Consider the following 24826-nt stretch of genomic DNA (forward strand, 5'->3'; position numbering starts at 1 on the left):
GGTGGCACACCTTGAGGTTGAGAAGCTCGTTGCCCTCTCACTCCCCTTCCTCTCTCTGGCTGAGGTCTTGTCAACATCTGAATTTGATAAAAATGAGAAATTTAAAATCCATGTTCATTTAACTGTTTGTGTAATTGTAAAAGTGCTTATTCTGCACATATAACTGGCAGTGGCTTTCAGACCTGGTGGATGCTTCATCTGGCAACTCTTTTTTGCCTCATACACTGCTCATGATGCATTGTCCCTTAATTGGGTGGAAATAAAATAAACGAAGCCAATCCAATTCTCCAAGGTTATGGACTCCTGTCTGTGTACTGGACTGTAGAAAAGGTTGCTTTGCACTGCCAGGGGATGTAAATTGTGTGCTTGGTTTGCTGCCTATGCAGCGTGTCCTGAGCTCCTGCTGGCTTCTCAGGGACTTCCTAAGCTTGGCCAAACACAGCTTCACCAGGTACTTCTCCAAAAGGAAAGTCCAATTCTCAGTTCCTTGCAGTCTAAAATACAGCCATTCATGATGCATCTCTGAATCATGGTCAGTTCATGCTGCTGCTGTTAGCCACTATCAGTAAGCTGATCATACTGTTGGGCTTTTTTCTGCCACATACTCACTGGCATTTGCAGATGAGATGGCTGCAAGTATGTCTTGGTGAGGGAGAAACAGTTCAGAGGGACACTTTTGTGATAAAAGCTTCATCTGGAAAAGGTTTGGATCTAGTAAGAAGGGAAAGAGAAAAATAAAAAAATAAAAAGTAGTTTATTCAAAATCAAATACCCAAAAGCATGGCTTTTGATTAAGAGATGAGTGAGAACCAACTACTTACTTTCTCAAAAGTTTCTGCAAAATAGAGCTGGATCATTTTCTCCATTTCACAGACAGAATGTCAGATCTTAGCTGAAAAAGGAACACAATTCTTCACATCTTGAAGTCAAGGTACACATTCTCTTGCTTTTTCCTGAGCATTGTTCCAGCTCATCTCTATTCATTCACAATAAGCCATACCATATATTAATAGACAACTTGGCCTTGGAATTTATTTGCAGGTTGTGTTATTGCCTCATAAACACAGAGATTATTTAAATTGTCATCAAAATACATCACCATAAACTTACTGAAGCAATAGAAGAAAAAACCTACAGTACTGCTACACCAAGTTCTACTTCAAGTACTGTGCTGCTCTTCTGTGAAATTCCTTGTTCTTACAGGGATCTAACAGCTTTGCCATATTCTTCCACTGATGTGGGTAGTCCAAAAGAAGCAATCACACTTTTAGCAAAAGTTGATTTAATTTCCATGGGACTGTGGGCTCCAATCTGGTAGGGCCCTATTAACTCTTTTTATATGCAGCCAGCACTAACTGCTGTTCTTTGCTACTTTTCACCTTAGACAGGCATTTATGGCTGAGTAAAGTGGCTGTAATTTATATCTGAGCAAAGCAGGGCTCTTGATTTGGAGCACTTTCCATGGGTGTAAATGACAAGCCCAAGGCAGCAGCAAATCCAGCCCAGGAGATACAGTTAGTCCTTTTCAGGGAGCTGGGGAAATGAAACTTTGATTATTGTGATCTGTACTGGTAGATGTTGCAGGCTGTCTGACACTTTGCAGGAGAGGATTTTGGTTTTGCTGAGCCTCATTTCCCACACTTGGTGTGTGACTGGGAACACCAGGCAGTGATTCCTGCCTGCCCCAGGTGGGAGCCTTTCCCCCAGACTTCCTGCACCTCCCTTTGAAAAGGGTTTTGGGAACCTCCCAGATGTGCAGACACAAGTGATGTTGTGCTATGAACACTGTGATTCTCGGTAAATAAACTCTTGGGAAATGGCAGTACCCAATTAAATTGCAATAAAGATTTTGTTGTTTCAGTTTTATGCGTGTTTTAAGACAAAATCTGTGATGAACTGCATTGTGTATGCTTGCACCAAAATAAAGAGGGTAGCATGGCATATAAATAAGTTTAGCATTAGGCTGGTATCTTTTTCAAATTATGACTCACTAACAGAATTTTACAGCAATTTGATTACAATTTTACTGCATGGAGGACTCTTTTGCATCTGTTTCACTGATATCCACCTTTTAAATTTTATTTAATTTGTATTGATTTTTCCTGCACTTTCATAAGCGGGCATCACACATCTGAGCACACACAAAAATGATTGCTTAAGTGATGATTTTAAAAAATGGATGTACATTAGCACATGAATGATTAATTTCTTTTTGTGAGTACAAGCATCCAGGCTATGGCTGAGTAAAATATTGATGGTACAAAGGAAATGAGCTGTTTCTTAATTTAGTTTTGTTCTGGTAATGTGTAACTAATGTTGTTCCCTTCTAGCAGTATGCATTTAGTGACCCTTTTAAATTTTAATACCTAGTGATAGCTAAACTAATAGTTTCATGGGACATATAAGACGAGATTTTGAAGAGATGCAGATAGAGTTTACATGCAATAATTTGACACTCTGTAAGACATAGAACACAAACTGGTACTACAGAAGAACCTAAATAAAGTTTCCACACACAGGCTGGCATTTCAGTAGAAAGATGACTGTATGAGACACACTGAAAGGCAGACACTTCATTGTCATATTAGTCTCACAAGGCTGTGCAATATGAATCCCATGGCATTGAGGCTTGTGAGAAACCACAGTGTGGGCACTTCTGACACTAGAGCAGGATGAGACTGCAGGACTGCTCTCACCTCATGGGCACATGTTTACTCCAAAGGCAGGGGGACTTGAGCACTGAGAGTAACCTCTCCTGCAGCTCAGAGGTGCCTACACTGTGGTTTTTCACTGTGCCACAGCTGTTGAGGAAGGTTTTTCTGGACTACAGCACCCGGAGGTGTTTTCCCACGTTTGCTACTAAATGCCACAGTGGGAGAAAGGCACTGAAAGCCAAGCACAGCTCACATGGTCCTGCCTATGCCTTCATTGCAGAGCATGGCAGGCCAGGCTCTCCCACCCCAAACTAAAACCTGGTGTCAGTGGAACAGGGCAGGATGGGCTGCAAATCAAACAGAAACCTTTCCAATACTGCGTAGATGTGTGTGGGCAGCAACCTGTGTGAGGATGCAGGTTAAGGCAGAGCACAGCTCCAGGTTTGACATCCTCAGAGGGGAATACAACCTTGTTACCCAAGGCTGATATACAGACTGGATTGCTGGCACTGCCTACCCCCTGCCCATCTGCTGGAATGGCACTTTGCCCACAACGTGGTGACATGCCAGGTTTCATTTGAAGTAGGTGTCTTCTAACAATGGGTTTAGAAAGCAGCCTGTTGAAGACAGCAACTGACACTTCTTTCTTCAACAGGCTATTTTTGGAGTGGGAACACTTGCTGGCAGCAAGTGCAAAGGGCCTAAATCAGTTTCTGCTAGTCAGCTGCAAAAAAAAAAAAAAATCTCATTTGCTACAGTAACAGAAGGTTTGGGCTAAAAAGTAAAACAATTGCTTCCATTTGCTCTTGTTGGCCTCACATGGGAGTGTTTATTGCGGATACTTAATCCCACTTCACCAAATTGCATGGCAATTTGCAGGTGAGAAGGGAAGAAAGGAAGAGGAACAGTGTATTGCTTTGAGACAAGAAAGGGTGCTGCTTTGTTTAATTTTAAGCCATGATCCTTTGATATTTTCCACTGCTGCAATGGATATTATATGGTAATCCTGCCAGGACGTTTTATATGTAAGGAAGAGTTTGAGGGTTGGCTCCCCAGGATAATATTTGAAAAGTATAGTTCACATTTTTTTCTTTTGGCAGTGGAAAGAAAAGAGGGATCTTCACTCAGTCCCCAAAAAAATCAACAGGCTTTCTGTCATCAAGTTTGTTTGAAAGGGTTTTGAAGATCCTAGGGAAAACATAGACTTAGTCATTGTCAAAAGTTCATGAAGGGGTGCAGATCAGAGAGCAAGTTAACACACGAGTGCTGTTCTGGATACAGGACGCCTGAGAGTGGGCAGGGTGTAAAACCACATGGCTTTAAGAGCAGCCCAGATGGCCAGCAACCCCAGGAACACATGCACACGTGCTACCCTGATCCTTCTAGGAAGGATTTTGAATTCAGTGCCATGACATTACTGATGGGCAGGACCTCGCAGAGAGCTCCTCGCTTGGGCTGTAGTGGAAGTCATATGGCTTCTTCTGACATGTCCAGAGCTCATCTGAGCTTGGGTCTGGCAATGTGAAGTGATGGGAGTCCAGGGCTGCCCATGGCCCTGATCTGCTCTCAAATCCCCAAAGCTGGCTGAGCAGTGGACAGTCTGCTTTCTCCCTGCTCCCCCTTCACTGTCTGCCCTGGCTCCCCTCCCTGTTCCCCTGGCAGTGCACTCTGGGCCCGGGCAGTGCAGGGCACTGGCCAGGTGGCAGGGAGCCTCATGCAGCTGCTCTCCACATATGGAGAGTGTTTCTGCATGGTCTGCTACACAACAGGTGGAGACTTCTCCATCCCTCTCTGGTTTGGTGCTGAGCTCTTGGCCTGGTGCACACACATGGGTAATAATGGCAAGGAGAGAAACTACCAACTAGGCATTCTCTGCCAGCATGCAAAATACATATGCACAAAATAAACAATCACTGATATTCTTCTGAATGTGGGAAGCTATTCAGGCAGCATCTGAAGTACTCAGATAAAATAGCCAAGTCTGAAACAGCTTTTGATAAGAAAGCTGAGAATAACCTGTAGTTATCTTTGGCTATTGGACAGAAGAGACTTTATTATAAAATGATTTATTTGCTATAACATGGCTGCTAAAATCCTGGCACCCTGTTACACGACTAATTAAAAAAAAAAAAAAAAAAAAAAAAAAAAAGCCAAATCTATAAAAGGAGCTGGAAAACTTTGACGGGAAGCACAATACTTTTTCTTCCATTGCTTCCCAAGTAGTGAATGACTTTTCATGCCCTCCTCTTCCCCACAAAGACACAGAAGAGAGAAGATCTGTAGCTAACAGCGACAGCAGCTAAGACTGCATCACTCCAAGCAGCAGAGGGAACAGAGTGCCTGCAGCAGTCTCTGTGATTTGCCAAGAATGGAGATGTCACAGCTTACTCTTTTCTCCAGCTATGTCAGATAATAGTGTTAGCATTCCTACCTGAGCCGGTTTTTCCAAGTCAAGCACCATCCAGAGTACTCAGATATAATTTGATTATTCCTTGTTGTTGCTTTGTTGTATGTTTTTGCAATATTAGTTCTTCCAGTATGTGATGCAAATAGGAGATTTTGTAGGATAGAATAGGTGCCGTGGCTAATTTATATTGCCTTGGATCCAAAGTGCTTTCTACACTTTTGACCCCATACATCCCCCTCTCCCAGACCAAGCCTCCTCCCTTGACAGCTCCTTTGCATGACTGTTTCCTGCATGAGTTGTCACAGACAATGGTATTTCCCCAGACTCTGTGGAGCTTTGCATCACTCAAGATTAGTGGGCTGACATGCACAGTCATACAAGCAGCTGGCATACTGTGATCAGTGAGACAATGTGGGGCTGAAATGGGCCACCTATCTCCTTGTCACCTACTGTCACCTCAAAGGTGAAAATGTGTCATCTTGCATTCTCCAAAGGAGAGCAGTAGGATATGTCCCTGGATCAGTGGCTTCCAGACACGGTGCATATTTCAAATGTTGGTGGGGAGAAAGAACAGTAACTCCAAAGGATCAAACAATCTGCACTCACTTCTGCCCCTTACTATAGAGAATAGTAGAATAGAGAACATATAGAGAGAACATATAATACAAAGAGAATAATAATTGTGTGTGCTTGCCTTCCATAAGTGGAATTTTTTCTTTTGCACTAACGTGCAAAGCACAGAACAGAGGAAAGAAAACCTTTCACGGATGGCTCTGTTACAGCTACTCTACAGAAAGGATTTTGCAGCCCACAGCCAGCACACAAAAAGGAACACTGAGGTACATCAAAGCTAGAAGTCATTTTTTTTCAAACACACAGTAATGTTAGATAAGGCTATAAGTGTCAAAAGACTAATTAAAGGTAATCACCTATGTCTCAAGAACAAAATATCCTAGGCTGAAGTCAGATACCGAGATGTCAAGGGGCAAACACTAAACAGAAACTCAAGGTAATATGCCAAAGGCAGCAGCTCCTGTCATTACTGATTGTGTGTGGGCAATGGACTTTATTGTGTGTGTCACAGAGGTAAAAGTAAAGAGTTTGATCATCTTTCTTCTATCCTACGATGAGAGTCTACCCTCTTGCTGGATAGAAATGCCATGTGGTAAGGCTTTATTTCAGAATTCATTCAGATACAAATTTGCAAGCAGTTTGTTTACCTTTCTGTTCTTAGTAATTACTGGTATTAACTATTCTCTAAGCACCCTCTCTACATCATCTGCAGATAATGTCTGTCTGATCCCTTACAACTGTTTCACTGTCGCCCAAATGGGGCAGGTTTTTGGCTCCTGAGTCAGTGTTAGACTGGACAGCTGCTGAGCTGAGACAGCCCAAGGAACCACCTCAGGCTTGCCCAAGGGGGATTCAGACTGTACTAAATTACATTCTTAGAGACTTATTTAAGGCCTTAATCCGTGGAGTTATATTTGGTGGGACAGTGAAGGAGCAAGGTTTATGTGTGTCTGTGTGTGTCTGTCTGCACAGGCACACAGGTCCAATTACTTGTTTTCTGTAATACTAAAACCTCCATGACTATAAAATGTCATCAGCTGCTACCTGTGGACTCACCTTTGTGTAGGATGGGACTGTTTGTGTACGAAGTCAAGCTGATTCATGTTGGATTTTATGGACTCTGGAATGAGTAACACGATACAGATCTATAGATAAACTAATCTGCTGGTATTTATAACCAGTGAGCAATTGCTTCATCCCTTTGCAAGTTTTCAGATGTGACAGTTACAGCAGAAAGAAGCTTTACTGTAGCTCTGAGCTGTTTGAGAACGTGTATGATTGGCTGCATTTCTATGGGAATATTTGATTTACCTTAAAGAAAACATCCGTCATGTCTTTGGTCATTTTTACTGATAGAGATTAATTCTTCTTCTTGGTCAAGCCATAAAACACTTAAAATTCTTAGCCCAGTGAAGTAAATAGACAGATAAAATCATCTGCTCTCATCCTACATTATCTTGTAATTTACACATAAAAAAACCAGTGAAATAATGGAATGTTTTCAGGCCTGTTCCTGTTCTGAAGGTCGGTGGGTCTCCACAGGACAACAGGGACTCATCACACAGAATCAATTACAGGATTAGGTAATCCCCTAAATGGGACTGAAAAGTGACTTTGTGTAACAGAATTTGCTATACATAATATATAAATAGATAACATTAAGTGTCTTGTCATCTTGTGATTATATGCCATGAACACAGATTTGTTACTAATACATCTTTTCATCTGTCTATGCCTGGAAAAGGCATCACATTTTACTACTAGTGAGGAAAAGTGTAGGTAAACACTCTGATGGTGAATCTGTACTGAGTAGCAGTATGACAAATGAAATTTTGGAAATTAAAATTGTAGGCTGTGAGGAAGATCACCTATTAATCTTGGAAGTATGCCATTAAATCTAATTACAGTATTTTGATGATATTACCTTAGATGTTTTGAATTAATTCCCCATCAAAAGATGGGTGCTGTAATACACCAAACTGAAAAGCTAGTAATTGTACAGAAAATGGAGGGTTTTTTGCTTTCAATCATTCCTGCAGACATTTAAAATGCTGAGGAGTGAGCAACTCCTGCTGCTCTATACCTGGACCCAAAGGGCACCATGGCAATGCCTTCACCTGGGCTTTGGTGTTGCCAGCTCTCTGCCCTGTACAGCTGTCCCTCTCTGGCATTATTTTACAAGATGATTCTGTTGGAAGGACCAGGAATTAATCCTGTTTTTCTGTTGCAGTGATCTTTGCATGCAAGTGCCATGGCCAGAACCACTGGCCTGAAAGAGTTGGTTTCTCAAAGTTGAGCCTGATGGGGAACTCACAGGCAGGAAAGACCAGTTTTACAGGACTGGGCCCAGTGATGTTTATTGCTTGAATCCCTTTTATTAGCTTTGACATACAGTCATCCAGATTTCACTGCAAGCACATTTCATCCAGATTTCACTCTAGGCACATTTCAAGTTGTAAAATACTCAGGACAACCCATTACAAATGCTGTGTTTAGGTCTCTTCTGTCTTTGCTGACATGGGCTTCTCTCTGCCAGCTCCACAGCCCCAGCAGAGGAGGAATTTCTGGCTTTCCACTGTCTCAGGTTCATCTGCACAGGATCCTGCAGAATCCCTTCTGGCTGACCCATGCAGTATCCTGACAAAGCTTTAAAAATGTATTTGTTTTCTAATTATTTTTATTCATTACTGGCACATCTTTTCTGCCTCCTGAGAGTATAGATGGGGGAATTGGAGAGCCAGCATACTGAGTTTCAGCCAGACCTTTGCCTGAGAGCAGCTATTAGATTTATCACTTAAATATTCAATATAGAGATAGTTCTGAGGACTTCTCAAGGCAAACTAATGTCAAATGATGGTGGGTGGTCATGAATAACATTGTGGACCCATTTCTTACACCAGCCAGAAAGCTAAATCACAGGAATGAAAGCACATGCACACAGATCCTTTACAGTGAAATCCAAAGCTGCCAAGTGGGGGTGCACAGCCCAGCATCAGTGTTGGCAAAAAAATTATCACAATGCCTTCAAGTGATAGGCATACATTCTGAGACTTCTGCTCATCTCTCTAAATCAGGAGACAGAGTACAAAAATATAAAAAAGGGAACAATGATGTTGCTAATGGTTGGACTCAATGATCTTAAAGGTCTTTCCTAACCAAAATGATTCAATATTGAAGTGAATTCTTGAAAGTCAAAAATACTTTAAACACAACTCTCAATACAGCACCCAAGAAGATGCTATAAAAAAGTGTTGAAATTGTTTTCTCTCCTCCCTATATTTTACAAAATGGTAATTGCTTAAAAGCACCTTCTATAATTTTCTGACTGGTGTCAAGGGTGAAAAGAGGGGTGTCCCATAATTTGAAAATATGAGAAAATTATCTTCTCTCTTTTAAACATTATAAAGAACTATGCTTACATGATACCTTGGATACTATTTACAGGGATAAATTTATAACATCTTTTCTTAAAACTTACCCCTCTTTAAATAATACTTGACTTATAAATAATTATTTGTCTGTATCAACACAGCACAGGCTTGTTATATTAGCAATTTGCTATTTTTAGCCAATTGGTGTAAATCATGAGCAACGATGTTCTGAAATGTCTCACTTCTGACTTGCATTCATACTGCTGCAAGCTCAGGACTTGAAGAAGGAAAAAGGTTGGCTCAGTTTTATTGCTTTGCCAGCCAAACTGGGATTTTCACTGATATTCCCCCTGGCAACAAGGTTTAGGGTGATTGAACAGGGATATGATTTACATGGGCTCCAGGCAGAATAAAGACCCATCTTCTTGGGATCTAAACCATGAGGAATGGGGAAGAATGAGTAGCTGAAGAAGGGCAATACCTACAGAAAGGGTTCATGGAGATGGGGTGCTAAAGCCAGGAATGGTCAGCATCCCTCTAGCAGAGGTGAGCATTAGGAAACATGGAATTCTGCATTGTGCAGGCTGACACTGTAATGAGATATCAGTTTCTGCTTCTATGACTTTAACCCTGTTCTGGTCATGAGCTGTGAGGCATTACAGCTTCATCTTCCTATTTGCTACATTTATGTTCTTAAAAGTCCAAAGGAGACAATTCTTCACCAATCTATAGAGATAAAAAGCCTGTTTTTCTTGGAAATTGTTCTACATTTATTCATGTATTATACATGCCTGCCCTGCCCTGTGCAATGGCTCCCAGGATATTGAGAAGACAAGAAGACACATAAAACCAGAGCTGTATGAAAATAACTTTTCTAGGTTGTTAATACGAACAACTATTATCAGGCAGACAAATGTTTACCCCTTCTATGGGAGCATTACTCATTCAATAGCACCTTAAATTGTCCAACTAATTTTATGCACTCATAATAAATAAATTCTATTCTCTTTTACTATCAAACTTAATTACAGTCAAGGTAAGTCATAACATCACACTTTGCAATTTAGATTTAAGGACAGTGAATATAAAAACTGCATGTCTACTTCATCAGGAATTACGTATCAATTCATATTAAATTACCTACCAGTTCCTCCATGCAATGCCTTACAGTAGGCAGATGTCTGTATGCACTGGCAAAAAGGAGAAGGGAGGAGGAAAATACTTAGTTAAAACAAAATTACTCTTAGGGTATCACATCATGACATCTTGGCACTGCTGTGATTTGATCATGTCCCTGTAAATGAAATTTGCTGTTTTTATTGGAAATGACGCATCTTAAATGAACATGTCCTCAAAATGTAAGTTTGATATTTCATTCATTGTGTCTGTGTGTCTGCTTGCTGTCACTGATGGAGCTCTGGCCCATCCAGAGGAAACAGTTAATTCCATTTCCCTCAGTGTTTGCTATTTCCTAGGGATGTGCCATTTGAGCTAACATTTCCTGATCTGAAGGTGGTTTCCCAAACTTGCAAACTGTCCTGCACTGTGTGCACTGGCACTTCCTCACCAAACGACCATGTGGCTGAAGGGGTGATGTCAATCAACACACCTACTTGCTGGAATTGGTTCAGCTTTGGTTATAAACCCAGCGCAGGCACTCAAGCAGAATGAAATGCCTGGTTTAAAAACAGTTTAGTATTATCCATATTTTAATTAATAAAAAATTCAATATGTTGTTCTAACAGAGAGTGATTCTGTTACCAATATGTAAATTTTTAATACTTTGCTTATATTTTCAAATTAATGAACAAGTGTTGCTTGAGTCTGTAAAGCACTTAGGGAGGGAAAAGTCCAGTAGGAACAGTAGGAATAACCAGTACACCCTACCCATGAGACGGGGTGGGGAAGTGCTCCTGTTAGCACCTGGGACACAGGGATGGGCTCATTGAGGCCAAAGCTGGTCCTCAGCCATTCCTAGCTCTTGGGCTGACACTCAGTCCATTTTATTCTGCCTCTGTACTTTCAGATTCTGCTGATGTGCTTCTTTTGCAAATCAATCATTCAAGGGGTAATTAACATTTAAAAGCCAGGTTTCTTTTAATTCCATTAGTATATTTGTGACAAGAAATGTGTTGGCAGAATCCAAAGGTTAAGAGTTACAATGAAGAACAAGTTTTAGGATAAATGAAAGTTAAGGCCTAAAATAGCCTGACAACACCCCATTAATCTGCACACTATTGACACAATAGTGGTCTGTTGTGTCAATGAGGATTTAAGAAGCTTTGCAGCACATGTTACTGATAGTTTATCATATCAATAGGAGCCTGCATATATTTGTGTTTAAAAACCTGTGGCTGTGTAATTCCTTGACTGCACACATATTGTAAATGCACATACTTTAAATCCTTACATAAAGTGGTTTCTAGCCATGCAGCAAATTTTGAAATGATAATAAACTACCATATTTAAGTGTAGACACAAGATATTAGTCTTGGCTGTACCAAAATCCTCTAAAATACTTTGCTTCTAGCTGAAACCCTTTGCCTTATGGGAATGTGATCTGATCCTCAACATTGTGTCACCTGCCTAATTGAAGCAGAAGGAGATTTAAACCATATTCATCTTTCATCCTGGTATATGGAAACCTTGAGTCAGATTGTGGCTGGGAGGTATAGCAGGGAAGAGAGGTCCCTTCCCACAGCTGCCCCTCTCAGAGCAGAGGGGAGCACAAAGCACAGCCCAAGCAGTGCCAAGGGCTGGGCATCCTCTGCCCCCACAGCAGGGATAACCCAGCAACATCCAGGAGTAATTTCTACATGGCAGTCACAAAAGGGGTGTATTAAATGAAAATATGAGCGGCTCTTCCAGTTTTCCTGGCTGGCTCTACCATCAGGAGTTTCAAAAGGCAAGGAGCAAAACCCACATTCTTCATGCCCTGGTGTGGGTAGCCTGCACCTAGGCAGCCACCATAAATCCCCAGCACAGTGGGTCTGCTCTGGGTGTCTCACTTGCAGTGCAAAGGCCACAGAGCTATTCTGTGAAACAAATCCTTCTTTTGGAAGCACTTCCAGCCTCTTTCTCCTGAGGTTGAGATTTGATTCCTAACCAAGCAAGTAGTCTCTCTCGCAGCATTTTCCTGCACTGTGCAAATTCTGATGCTTTTGAGATTAGGGCTGTTCATGAGAAAGATAAAACAATGCCCCTACACCTTTAACCAGGCAGCAGCTCCTGGGGTGCCACATAGCTGTGCTGTGCTCACTGTGAGGAAGCCCACAATGATCTTGCCTTTAGCCTGTCACCACTAGGAAACATCAGAGACAGACTGAGCCAAGGGACTGAGTTGCCAAAAACGTCCTATTCCCATGGCTGGGAGATTTTGCTGGCACCATCTCTAAAGAGAATTTACTATGGGCCAAATCCTGGCGCCCTTTCTCAGATGAATCAGTTCTCAAGAGGCAACGCTCCTGCTGTGAGTGGTGCGTGCGTCAAAACCTGCCAGATCAGCCCAAATACTGCTTGGGAGTATCCAGGACTTGTCTTCCAGATGGGTAGGAGTGCTGTGGGAAGCAACCAGCCCAAGGCTTTGCTGTGGAGAGAGTGCTCAGCTGAGGGGCAGGAGTTTGGGAACTGCGCATGGACAAAGGATATATTCCCCAGCAAAAATCTCTAAATTACTTTTACTTGGAATTTTTTTAATTTCCCATAAAACAAACACAGATGAAACAGTTTGGCGAGTAATCCTTTTTTTTTTTCTCCCTTGCAGGAGCATCCAAAATACTCCATGGTACTTTAAGCCTTAATTAATTTATCTTTCATGTGAAGAAAAATGAATTAGTGACAGCTATTTCCTGGGCTTCATTTCTGGGATTAAACCCTTTGTTTCTGGAATATCTGAGGGGATTTTGGACAGGCATTTAAAAAGATGTCATTTCAAGGACATCCCCCCAGCACCACACGCGAAGTACTCTGCAAAATCGAGTCTCATTAGCCTGCAAAATTGCATTGCTCGCAATGACTTTTTCCTCCCAAATAGAAATGAAAATCTCTGTCTGAAGAAGCGAAGGTGGCGTCGGCGATGAACAAAACAAATTCCCGATGGCTTCGCCGCCGCTGTTTACCTCCGCGGCCCCGGGGCGGGGGCAGGTTTGCCGGGGTGGGCTGGCAGGGGTGAAACTCCGGGCGAAGTTTGCCCGAGCCCCGCGCAGCCGGGCCGGGTGTCGGTGCCGGTGCCGGGGCGGCGCCCAGCCCTGCCCGCGGCGGGGGGCAGCGGCCGGGGCGGTGCCGGTGCCGGTCCGCCCCCGGTGCCGGTCCGCCCCCGCCACGGCGCGACCGGCCGAGCTGCGCCGCCGGCCGCGGGCCGCGCTCCCGGGGCGGTGAGACCCAAAAGTTGTCCGCGGTAGCGGCGGGGCGCGGGGCCAGGGACGGGCGAGAATAAATCCAGCGGCGGGAGGTGGAGGCAGGGGTGGGCTCTGCCGGGCGCGCCGCCCCCGCGCCGCCGCGGCTCCAGCGCAGCCGGGATGGGGCGCCCGGCGGGGAGCGGCGGGCGGAGCGGGCCCCGCCGGCGGGCGGCGGCCGCAGGTACCGGCAGCAGCGGCGGCAGCGCGGCGCTGCCCAGCGCAGCGGGCGGGAGCCGGCGCCGGCCGCGGACGGGGCAGCCGGAGCGGAGCTGTCGCGTTTGTCCCCGGCGAAGTCGCCCCGAGGCTCTTGGGGTGAGTTGGGGCTGGCGCCGCGTCGGGGGCTGAGCCGGCCCGGCCCGGGGCTCGGCGCTGCCGGCAGCTGGCGAGCCGTGATTTACGGGCTCCCCGGCAGTAGCCGGGCGCTGGGAGGCAGAGGCAGCCGCGTTTCCAGCTCCCCATCAATTATGGATGGAAACAAATACCGGAGTCAGTTCTGAATTATCCCCGCGCCGCGGCGGGGGCAGCTCCGCGCCCGCCCTCCTGCCGAAAACAATGCTCAGGTGCAGAACGGGGAAACTTTCTTTTTTTTCTGGGGGGGTGGGAGCGTTTCATCACTGCAGAAACCGATACAGCTGCTTTCAAGGAGTAATTAGAAAGGGTTTAAAGCCTTTTTTATTATTTATAAGCATGAATGGAAATGAAAGGTCACACAGATATATCTAGGTGGCTATTGCGCCTGTGTTTTAAAAGGCTGTGGGGTGGTTGTGGAGGATTTTTTTACGGTTGTTGTGTTTTATCTTGTGAGTTGAAAAAATGCAATTAACTGCTTTAGGTTGATGTGTTGAGAAAATTGTAGTTCCGGTGGATATCCCACTTGTTAGCATGAATATAGCTAATCTTAAATTAGTGGGTTTCTGCCAGCCTCTCAGTTTTTTCTTACTTCTGGTCAAGATTATGGTCTGTATCACAGGCATTAGCCTGTGAGTAATTTGACCAAAATTCAGCCTTCAATGTGTAAAGTCATTTGTATTTGCATGTGTGTGTGGTTTAGAATACATTTACTTTTGAGCATAGCAGCAGCAATGATGGTTCATAATGCTCACATATGTGGCACTTGCTGTACAGATGGTATTGTAGCTTATCCATGTACACACACACACACACGCTTCACACATAATGTGCAGGAATTACAGCAAACTTCTTCCAGAATACTGCTCAATGCTCTGTAAATGTGTGGCGTTTTTTTCCTCTGTTGTTTTCCTTTGGGGGGAAAAAAGCATGCATCTTTTTTGGGATACCTTTGTGCTGCAAGTTGTTGGTCTTATTCATATTCCCTAAATATTATTTGAAGAAACAGCTTCCTACTGTCTTAGAGGCATTTACTGCTGCTCTGTTGCTCTCACATACAAATACTTTCACAGAGAATGTTCTGAGGTCCTCTCCTTTTTCCAAGTCCAACAGGAAGCTCATTGTAAAGCTTTGCAATTACTTTTGTGGCAAAAGAGAATAGACGTTTTTCCTGCTTTATTCACGCTATGAAATTCTCTGGACCTCTAAAGTCTACTTCAGTTCCTTTCAGTAAATTAAGCTGTATGGAATCATGTTTAATGTAGTAAGTGACGGGCATATTTTGTTATGTTGGCAGATATTGTATAAACATTTACTCTGGCTTAGATAAAAACAAATTGCCAGCTTAGTGCTCTGATTTCTTCTCTATATAATTATGAACTTCAACAGTTTCTGTATTAACTAATATAAAGCTCGGAGTTTTTTAAATCAGGAAGAAAAAGTTTGTAGCAAGAATTTATTGGGATTCTGACTTATGTAGCTCAGATTTGTTTTCAGAAAGGCAGCCAAAAAAGTATAACCCAGAGGCTCTTCGTTGGTTTATTTAACCAGCTTCTCACTTTCATCTGCACCTTTAGTTACAGTGAGCCTTCCTCCCCCATATCCTGCAGTCTGTCACTACCTGCTCTCCTTTATGGTAGATGCAAGAGAGATAACATCATTTTCTAAATGTGCTTTGTGTGATGCAGGAGTGTGTGCCAGGAATACAGTGATGGCCCTGTCAAAGCTCTACAAACCAGCTGTGTGGCTGCGGGTTGTTCCCCCCAGCCTCTCGCGCCCTTTGAGCTGGACCATCTGAACGTTTCTGGGAATGGCTGAGCTGAGCTGTTAGAGCAGATACTTCAGCCCCTGGAGCTGCCATAACTTTGCTGTCTATCTATGAAGAGCACACTTTTAGATGGAATGAATTGCATCTATAATTAAGTATTCTAAGTTGATCTTTGATCTGATCGTTCCTGTCATGAGAGGCGTGTGAAGGAATAGTCCACCGTGGAAGTTCAGTTCAAAGTGTATGTTAGGCATTTCTAGTAATGTATCTTCTGGTCTTGCTACAGTTGATCACCTTCAGATCTCAGTTCTGGGTTTTTATGGGTTTTAAATTCTTTGAAAAACATTAATGCACTTAACAGGACTCAGTATCCCCTGAGGTCAGGTGTAGTCCCCTTAGGTGGACAGAGCCTGCATGAACGTTGAAACGCTATGTTTGTTTGTCCTTCTGAAAAATAAAAAGCAATTTGAAGTCTGAAGTCAAGTGGAGATCGGGGATGAATATGGTCAGTTTTCATCAGGTGTAGAAAAGTGGTACGACAGAGACTGTTACAGTTCTAGTCTTTCTTTGTAAGGCAAAGGAAACAGTTACTTCAACGGCTTCTGTGCCTGTATAAGCTTATGTGGAGCTGACTTATGTTGCAGTCTCTGATATTTTTTAAGGTTTAGACTGTGTTTGCTTACTGAACAGAGGAGATGATGGTTGATTGCATACTCATATGTTAAACATACCTCTAATTCCAGATTGATAAAATCAGATACCTTTCCACTTGATAAAGTAACAATTTGCTCCACAAGTAATTAAGAAAAGATGGAATAAGGCATATTACTGGCATTGGGTAGTACAAGCTATTTTCAGTCTTAGCAACTCTGTATGTAATTAAAACAGTTCAAATGTTGCTTTCGTCAAAACTGCTGCTCAAACAGATGATCCCTTCTTATGCATCTGATAAGCTACTGCAGTTACTGTTAAAATCCATCTAAGCCATTTTATTAAGCTGTTACTTGTTCTGTGAATAGCTCACAGCCTAGAGTTCAAAAGAAAGTGGGTTCTGATTTGTTCCTGTGTCACATGGAGGAGGTGTCAGTGAGAATGGGGTTGCTGCCCTTCCGATGCTGTTCGTGGAGCTCTGTGTGCTGCCTGCCATAGCCTGCTTTCCCTCGTCGTGGCTTGACAGTAATTACAGTACAGCTAATATCAGAAGTTGATTCAGTTTATTCAGACAAGAAGGCTGTTGAATTGTCCCACTTCCAAAGTCAAATGTTTGTGTTAACCACAGAGATCAAATCTGTAGTGCATATATACAACATATGAGTAGTATTTATTTCCCTAACTTTTCTTTTCCATTCGGCTTTTGTTAACTAACCCAGATTAGCATTTTAACAACCCTGAAGTGAACTTCTGCCATTCTCCCTGCTTGGACAGTGTGTGTAGACCATCCATCATCCTGTCCTTGGCCACAACAGGCTACTGGCTCCATAACCATTTGGAGCTACACAGAAACCACCCAACTGTGAACAGCACAGCTGGCTACAGCAATTTTTTCTTCCACGCCAGTGGCAGCATTGTCTGGCTATGGTAACTAAAGTTAACATCCAGAACGTGAAGTTTCTTTCATTCTGGCACCCCTTCCCAGCCCCACTGCAGCTCGGTGTGCACACCTGCAGAAGGGAGGGCTGCAGAATAGCTGGGAGGAGTGAGACAGCCACTGGATTCCTTCTTTTCAAGGCTCCAGTTTGGAGGCAGCAACCTGTTGTTTGGAGGGATGACATTAACTCTGTCCATACTCGAGAGGGAGCTTGCTGGCTGAATCCTGTGTGTGCTCAGTGTGCAGATTGGGGTGTGCTTGGGAAGCACCAGCTGAAGAAACAGAACTTGCCACTTTAACTTAGCCACACAAACTGCCAAGGAGCACAGAAAGAAATGGAGAATTTCGGCTGTGTATTTCACACATTCTTGTAGAAGCCTTTTTAGTTCCACAACGGAAACCATGTGATTTCACAGGATCTGTGCCCAGACTCTAATACTTGCTACAGATGCTTTCCTTGGTTTGTTTTGCAGATCTATGAATGCAATAGGAAAGAAGTTGTTGCAGGATTTGTTGTTTTAATTCTGACGTGTGCTTTGAATGGCAGGTAACCAGCAGGTGAATATACTTGTGACTCTGTGCTAATTTTACTTGTTGAGATTTTTGCATAATTTAAATAAATTGGCTTTGCATGGCTGTCTGTCATGTGTGAGCCACTGCTTTCTTTCTAGAAGAGAACTTTTGCTTTCAAGAGCAAAGGAGGTCAAGAGGTATTAGTGGGAAGGGAGGGGCCTGGAGGGAGTGGAGGAGCAAAGAAGTGGTGGTGGAAGAGGAGGAGCAAGGAGCTCAGGCAAGCAACATTTGTTCTGTCCAGAATGGTTACAAACCTTGTAAACGAAATCAGTCCCTGGACAGCTTTGATTTATATTCTCACACAGCAGATTGGCCTTGGTCTGCCTGTCCTTGGTAACATAACAGAGGTCGTATTTGCACACAGAGACTCTTAGTGCAAAAAGGTTTGTTGTTGCTGTTACTTTTTTTTTTTTTTTTTTTTTAACCATTACATCTAAAAGCCAAATTGCAGCCCAGTTTTCTAATTGGACAGGCACTGGAAAAGCAGAATGGCAGGGACAGAATAACAGGGATGTGTCCTGCTCACACAGTGGATGGTTTAAGAGATGAGATGGCAGATGGGTACAGGTGGGCAGTGGCCTCTGGAAGCAGGAGAGATGTGCTGACCTGCATAACCAGCAGCTGTGCTGGTGCACAAGCCATAGACACAGCTGAGCTGCGTGTGCTGGGGACAGGGGCACTCACACTTTGGCATCAGAGGCAAAGGGGAGCTTTGAAGAGGGCCTGGGATGGGAATGAGGAGTTAATTGGCAGATGCCTGCTAGGGGACTCTTCAAGTGTGTGAGGGACAGCAGGGAGGCAAACCCAGAGCTGCTCATCTAGAAGGGTAACGAGTGAGCAGTGGGGACCAGCATCACAGACTGGCTGCCCACCAGCAGTGGGAGTGAAACCTCAGAAGAGATGAGAGCTGATCAGCTGGTCACTCTGCTCAGCTATTACTGCAATAATAGGCTTTTCTTAATTGTGAGCTACATAGTTCATCCTTATTTTACCAAATGGGCATGGCAGCTGGGACTCTGCTTTCTCAAGCAGCAGTAAAGTACCAGCTCACACCTGTGTTGGGTAGGGCCTTCCTCAGAGCTTTATTGTGGTGTCTAACAAAAGGTATTTCCCTCAAGTGCTGCTGCCTGGCTTCCCAGGCGTGTATATGGGTGCTGGTGGTGGGCAGGGACTGCAGCACCAGCACAAAGTGTTGTTGCTATTTCTGTGTCTGCCTATCATGACTGATGCACTTTGGGGTCGAAAGAAAATCTTCAGGCTTGTACATAAAGCCCTTGTTTATGCTGTGCCTCCATTTAGGTACCCCCCTCCCATGTTGTGTGAACTCCTACATGTCCCATTGGGCTGTGTAGCCATCATGTTTTGGGAGACCACAGAGAAGAAAAATGCATATTTAATTTACAAAAATCCCTATGTATAGTTAAGACTGCATGTTGAAATTTTAGATGGCACTTGAACATAGCCCAGCGTGCAGGAGCGTGGCTCTGCCTTGGTGTGATGGCAGCTACAGCAAGAAGGGCTGTGTCTGTCTGTCTGTCTGTGTCTGTCTGTGTGTGTGTGTGTTCCCTGAGCAGCTCTCAGGAGTGAAACACCAGAGCACTGCCTGGTGGGTCAGTGCCCTGTGGAAACCACTTGAACCAGCCCTACCTGGAAGGCAGGAGAGGCCCTCTGGCTCTCTGACAGTTGTCCAAGAGCCAGCTTTGGCACCCCTGGTAAATATAGCTGCCACCTGGGGATGAGTGCTGAAGAGAAGGGAACGGATAACAGAGGAAAAGCAGTAGTGGGAAAGCTGTCAACAGTGTGTGAACAATGTCCCCAGGTGTCTCATGAAAGGAGTAATAAGGGAGGGGGGAAATAATCTTGCAGAGTTGAATGGTTTCCTTCAATTTGCAAACTTCTCTCTGTGACAGTTTCTTTAACCCAGCACGTGTTTATCAAAGATTAACGCCGAAAAGCCAGTAATTTGTTTTTGCTCAGTAAATCATATTTTCTTCATAAAGTAAATGCTGTGTGGATATTTTTAGTATTATGTAGGTTTTTTCCTTGATGATAACCTCAGACAAAAATAATCAAATCTCATGCTTTGGGGATTAATCTGATTTCCTGCAAGGGTATGGATAGAATTTTTTTTTGTCGTGTGTACCACTGTACTGGTTTTACTGTGAGAATGGATTATGGCTTTTCTTCTCCCTAAAGCATCAGGTTTTTATCCTCACCAAAAACATAACTAACACCACTCATGGCTAAACAGTGGTCTTCAGCACCAAGCTGTGCCAGCAGGATCCTAAATGTTTGGTGCAGAGGGGAAAGAAAAACAGACCTGCAGATGTAAATAGTGCTGGGGATAGGTATGATTACCCTGTCATGTTGTTACACGGGCCAATATTACTAATGACAACCCAAGGATTTAAGGAAACATTGTAATTGTATCGGGATCTGGGGAGTCTGGTGTGCCAGAGAGAATGGGACGGGCTGATTCAGAAAGATTTAAAGCCCGAAGTCTCATCCCCTGATTTGGCACAGAGTTCCTTCTGCCCTTGATTCAGGCACTTGCAGTCCATATGTTACTGATTTGAATATTTTTTTAAATTTTACTCTGAAAGGTCTGATCTGTGACTTCTCTGTGGCTCACTAGTCAAAATGCCAAAGTATTGTGATGCAAATATTTCCCTGTCTTGCAGAGTGAATGTTATTATGAGGTGATGGAGCCCAAGTCAGAGAGAGAGGAGGGAGAGCTGGTGCCCAGCATGGCTGCATCCAGTTGCAAACACTGCCATGGATGGACTCTGCAGTTTTTTGTTAACTCTGTGGAAAGAGGGCAGGTCTGTGGTGCAGAGTTCCCCAAATCAGCACAGGGATGTGCCCAAGCTTGGTGCACATTTCACCAGTCCTGTCTCCAGCCCCAAACTGGCAACAAATAGGTGTAGTTTACCTTACTGCATTTATATCAGTTTGATAACTTCAACAGGCTGCAGGGCCAGGAGCCAGCCAGATCAAATGCTGCACTAATACATCTGATTTCTAAATAAATAAATTTTTTTTTTCACCACTTCTCTGCAGTTCTGGTAAGCCAGGTCCCCCCAAAAGACCCTCAGCATTCTCAAGGCACATCCCTGTCCCTCTGACCATCCCCAGGGTCTCACAGCAGGAGCACTGGTGCTCCCCCCTCCCCTGTAAATATGTATATACATACTTTTACAAATACACACTTGCAGACTACAAAGGCAGCAAATGTGATAATGTGATCCAACTGTTCAGTGCTAGGCTAGAAAGAAGTATTTTTCTGCCATTATGTGAAAATTTAGCGTGACTAGAACAGAGTCTGCATTTGATTAGGCAATTTAAGAAATGGAAGAGACTTCATACTGTAGGGCAGTGCTGCAAAACAATTGCTCGGAACATGTTCTAAAATTGGTTTGCCTTCACTAGATTTCCATGTGTTTCTGCACGACATCTCAAATGAAAGTATGAGCAGTCACGTGGCAAGTGACAACATTTTGGCATTATGGTAAATAAAAGCAGCAGTTTAAACAATTACTCCAAATCCTGAGAAGACTCTGAGACAAAAAAAGCCCAAACTAAAACCAAGAAAACAAAACTGCCTATTTACTGTCAGCCTGGGAAAGTAATTTCATAACACATCCTTTTACTGGCATAGTTAATCTTTAATCCTAACAAGATAATAGTGATTGTTAACTTTGAGCTCAAGGTTCCTCCAGGTTTTCATGCCTGCATTTTGTCCATGTAATTGATGGTGCCCAGGAAAGGGGCAGAGCACATGCTTTGCATATACAAGTGGGTAACTGGGTGGCCAGCTACCAGATTTGTCGTGCAGAAAAACCAAGACTAGTTACAAATGTGTTGTTCCCCAGTCTCTGTAGGCAGTATTCCTGCAGGCACAGCTGGCTGACAGTTCCAGCCCTGAGAATGGCATACAGAGAATACCAGCACAGTGTTTAAGATCTCCCACGTGCTCCTTGCCAGTTGAGTCCTCTCCTGTCTCTCCCTTTGCCTTTTCCGCAGCCATTTACTTTCTCTGAAGGCACAGCAGTGACATGCAGCAGCCTTTTCCCCAGCAGCAGCAACTCCAGCCAGCAATGCTCCAGCAAGGCACAGTGATGAGGAGCTGGAGGGGTGTTTGTAGCAGGGGAGAGCAGTGGGTGGAAAGAAGTGATGTTTTCTGGAGTGAGGTTGACAGCAACATTGTCTGAGGCACAGCCTGTTGAACAGCAGATGTGCCCTTTCCACAGTGCAAATCCCTTTTTTCCCCATCTGCCCTGCTTGTTGTAGCATATTCCTTCCCTCAAACCTCCCTTCCATTTCAAAACATCCCATTCACTCCATCCAGTAGGCAAATCCTGACCTCCTGGGCCCCAGCCAGGACTCAAATGGGCAGCACTTATCTCAGGATCAGGGCTGCAGCCCTGCCCAGGGGAAGGCTGCTTAGGCTGCTTTCTGCAGGGCTGGGAGGCACCAGGGCTGGCAGGCAGCAGGCCCGGGGTGCTGCCAGCACTTCCCGTGGCTGAGGCATCAGCTGCACTTGTGCAAGGTGTGCCTGAGACCTTCATTATGTCCTCACCTGCAAGTACTGGCTTATACCTGTCTCAGAGTTACCTTATCAGATGGTGCTTAATCGTGCTGCAATGAGTGGCAGCTTTGCTATGTAAATCATGTTCTGCAGGCTTCCAGGAAGAACACTGGCTTCCTTCACTTACAGCCCCAACCCACACTTACAGCCAGCCCTCCTAGAGGGAGGAAGAGTGATAGGTTTAGGTCTAGGTTTTAGGCTTTCAGGTCAAGGGGGGCAATTTGGGCGTTACTGAGCCTACATCCAAGCCTGTATGTACTTTGGGAGGTAATTAGGTCTTTGCCATTATGGTTTAAGGGTTCTCCCTAGTTTTCAGGATAAAAGTATTTGGGTCTAAAACATGTTAATCAAAAGCATCAGACACCTCTGACACAGCTGGGAGCTGGAGATGTCCAGGACTTCACCCTGATGAGCCACAGCTGCTCTTCCCAGCAGGGTGGCTTTACTTTCCTTGGGTTGGGGTCAGGGCAGGGTAGGAGTTTGTGCTACCAGAGCTGCCCATGGCCAGGAATGAATGCAGGATCAGTACCCAGAGCATGGGACAAATGTCACTCTACTGACATTATCTGCACCAGTCCGTGCACTTCCACAAATAAATTTAGTATATCCTAGGGCAGTTCCAGCTGGGCATGAGCAGTTTGAATTAATGAAATGCTGAAATGGTGAATACAGAGCACTGCTTAAGGTAAAGCACCTTGCCCTCCATCACTGATAGCCCAGCCCTGGCAAACTTGCAAGGAAAGCATGTCCTGCAGGAGCTTTGCAAAACTGAACAGGTTTGACCATAGATGTGAGCTGAAATCAAAGGTTGGTTTCAGGTGCAGGACTTTCATGTCACCCTTATAAGGGAAGGTAGTTAATATTCAGTCTCAAAAATTAACTTAAAATAACCATAATTGAGGCAATCACCTACAGTTTGCTCGACATTTTATTTCCTTTCCTGCTGAAACTATCTAGTGTTCAAGTAAATTTCTGATCACAGGAGAATTTAGCCTCAAAGTGCTTCTAATCAACCACTAAACACTTGCATCATTAGAAGTCACCCCATCCATTTTGCAAGTTCTGTCAGCTCGTTCTAGAGCAAGAGGGGTGCGCTTGCTGCAACGTTCAAAGCCTGCAAACAACTGAAGTGTAGCTGGCAGTGCCATAAGCCAATTAAGATGAAAGCTGTGATACTCACTGGTAGGGTTTCATCACTTTAATATTAAACTATCTTTTTTTACTTAGGCATAGATCAAGAGGTGTTAATGCAGAATCCTTAAAAGAAGTCAAGTATTATCTTAAAATAACAGACCTGTTATTTGCACTTTCATGCTCAATTAATATCTCAGCTCTAAATATCCTAAATTTTTTCTTCAGTACTGCAGACTTTAAAGTTGTTATAAAAAGTAAGGATGGCTGCCTACTGCAAGTTTACATTTGGGAGTACATTTATAGGACAGAAAGTTTTTATTACCTATTCATTCATACTAAATCATGCCTCATGTTCCTGAAAGGGACTGCAAGAATTAAGTACCTTTCTTTCATTTTAGCCACAAATATTTTCCTGTGGGTTTTTTGATAATTAGCTGAAACAATCTGTCACCAAATTCCATAACATGGATTTATCACATCATAGAGAATCTCTAAGATTTGAATGTACAGTAAACCTCTGTGTCAGATATTGCCTTTAGGAACTTTACTGAAGTCAGCCTTCATTAGAAGAAACATATACTGGAATGACATTAAAAAGAATTATAAAGAAAATCACACTTGCGTTGATGCTGGCTGTTGTATCCCTGTTTTGGGAGGACTTACCACACTCTAATGCAATTGCATCATTGGAAAACCTATGTATAGATATGACCTAAAATGGGAATCGAATCCCCTGCCTTTTGTATCACAAATACTAATACAGATTTTTCAGGCAAATGTTGCATTCTGTGTGGAATACTTTCTGGCTTGTAAGCAAATGACTCATCATAAACATTTCACACAGTAAGACATAGGAAAAAAAGACCAAGACCAAAAAATAGAGATAGGAAAAAGAATTCTTGGCTCCTCCGCTAGAGTTTGAAGCACCAGACCCTGGGCCATGCTGGTCTTGTATTTTGATGGTACGAAAAAGCTCCATTTTCATATTTTGATTTCCAAAACACACTTTGGCCTGGTTCCCCCAGTGTGGGGCTCTGCTCTGGAGTTACTTTATGCCAGTCACAGCAGGGATTAGGTGCTCTTCTGGGTGAATGTTCTGGTGCAGCTGTGGTTGCCAATGTGTACATTTCTACAAGTCTAGGGCTCCCCTGAAGACAGCCTGTACCACCTTCATGTATTTTCTTCTGAAAAGATTTACTTGGTCCACAAACCAAAATTGAGCAACACCCTCCCTTTCTGTACTCTGCACTCACTCAGCTGTGTTCTCTCTGCAGCTGGCCCAAGAAGTTGAACTTCTCCCACCTGGCAGCAGTTACCATCAGCAAGTAAACTCAGGTGCAAATCCTTAACCCCCTAAAGCAGAGTCATTGCCAGCAGGCTTTTAACTTCATGCAGCCTAGAATTTGAACCTTACCCTTTTCAGGT

At 43.7% G+C, this 24826-nt stretch overlaps 1 protein-coding gene across 8 annotated transcripts in view; it reads left to right on the forward strand.

Moving 5' to 3' along the window:
• SEMA6D (semaphorin 6D) overlaps nt 1-24826 on the forward strand; it is a 201934-nt gene that overhangs the window by 157432 nt on the left and 19676 nt on the right. For 4 of the 8 annotated variants that reach the window (XM_056500278.1, XM_056500280.1, XM_056500279.1 and 1 more), the window contains exon 1: nt 13504-13714. The exons of 1 other annotated variant lie outside the window; for it this stretch is intronic. In XM_056500278.1, the coding sequence (XP_056356253.1) occupies nt 13523-13714 (192 nt within the window). In that variant the 5' untranslated portion in view covers nt 13504-13522. Of the gene's footprint in view, nt 1-13501; nt 13715-13845; nt 13963-24826 lie in introns of those variants that run through there. 3 more of the 8 variants (XM_056500275.1, XM_056500276.1, XM_056500282.1) reach the window with 2 other exon arrangements.

This window comes from Oenanthe melanoleuca, chromosome 10 (assembly GCF_029582105.1).
Source record: "Oenanthe melanoleuca isolate GR-GAL-2019-014 chromosome 10, OMel1.0, whole genome shotgun sequence".
Lineage (NCBI taxonomy): Eukaryota > Metazoa > Chordata > Aves > Passeriformes > Muscicapidae > Oenanthe > Oenanthe melanoleuca.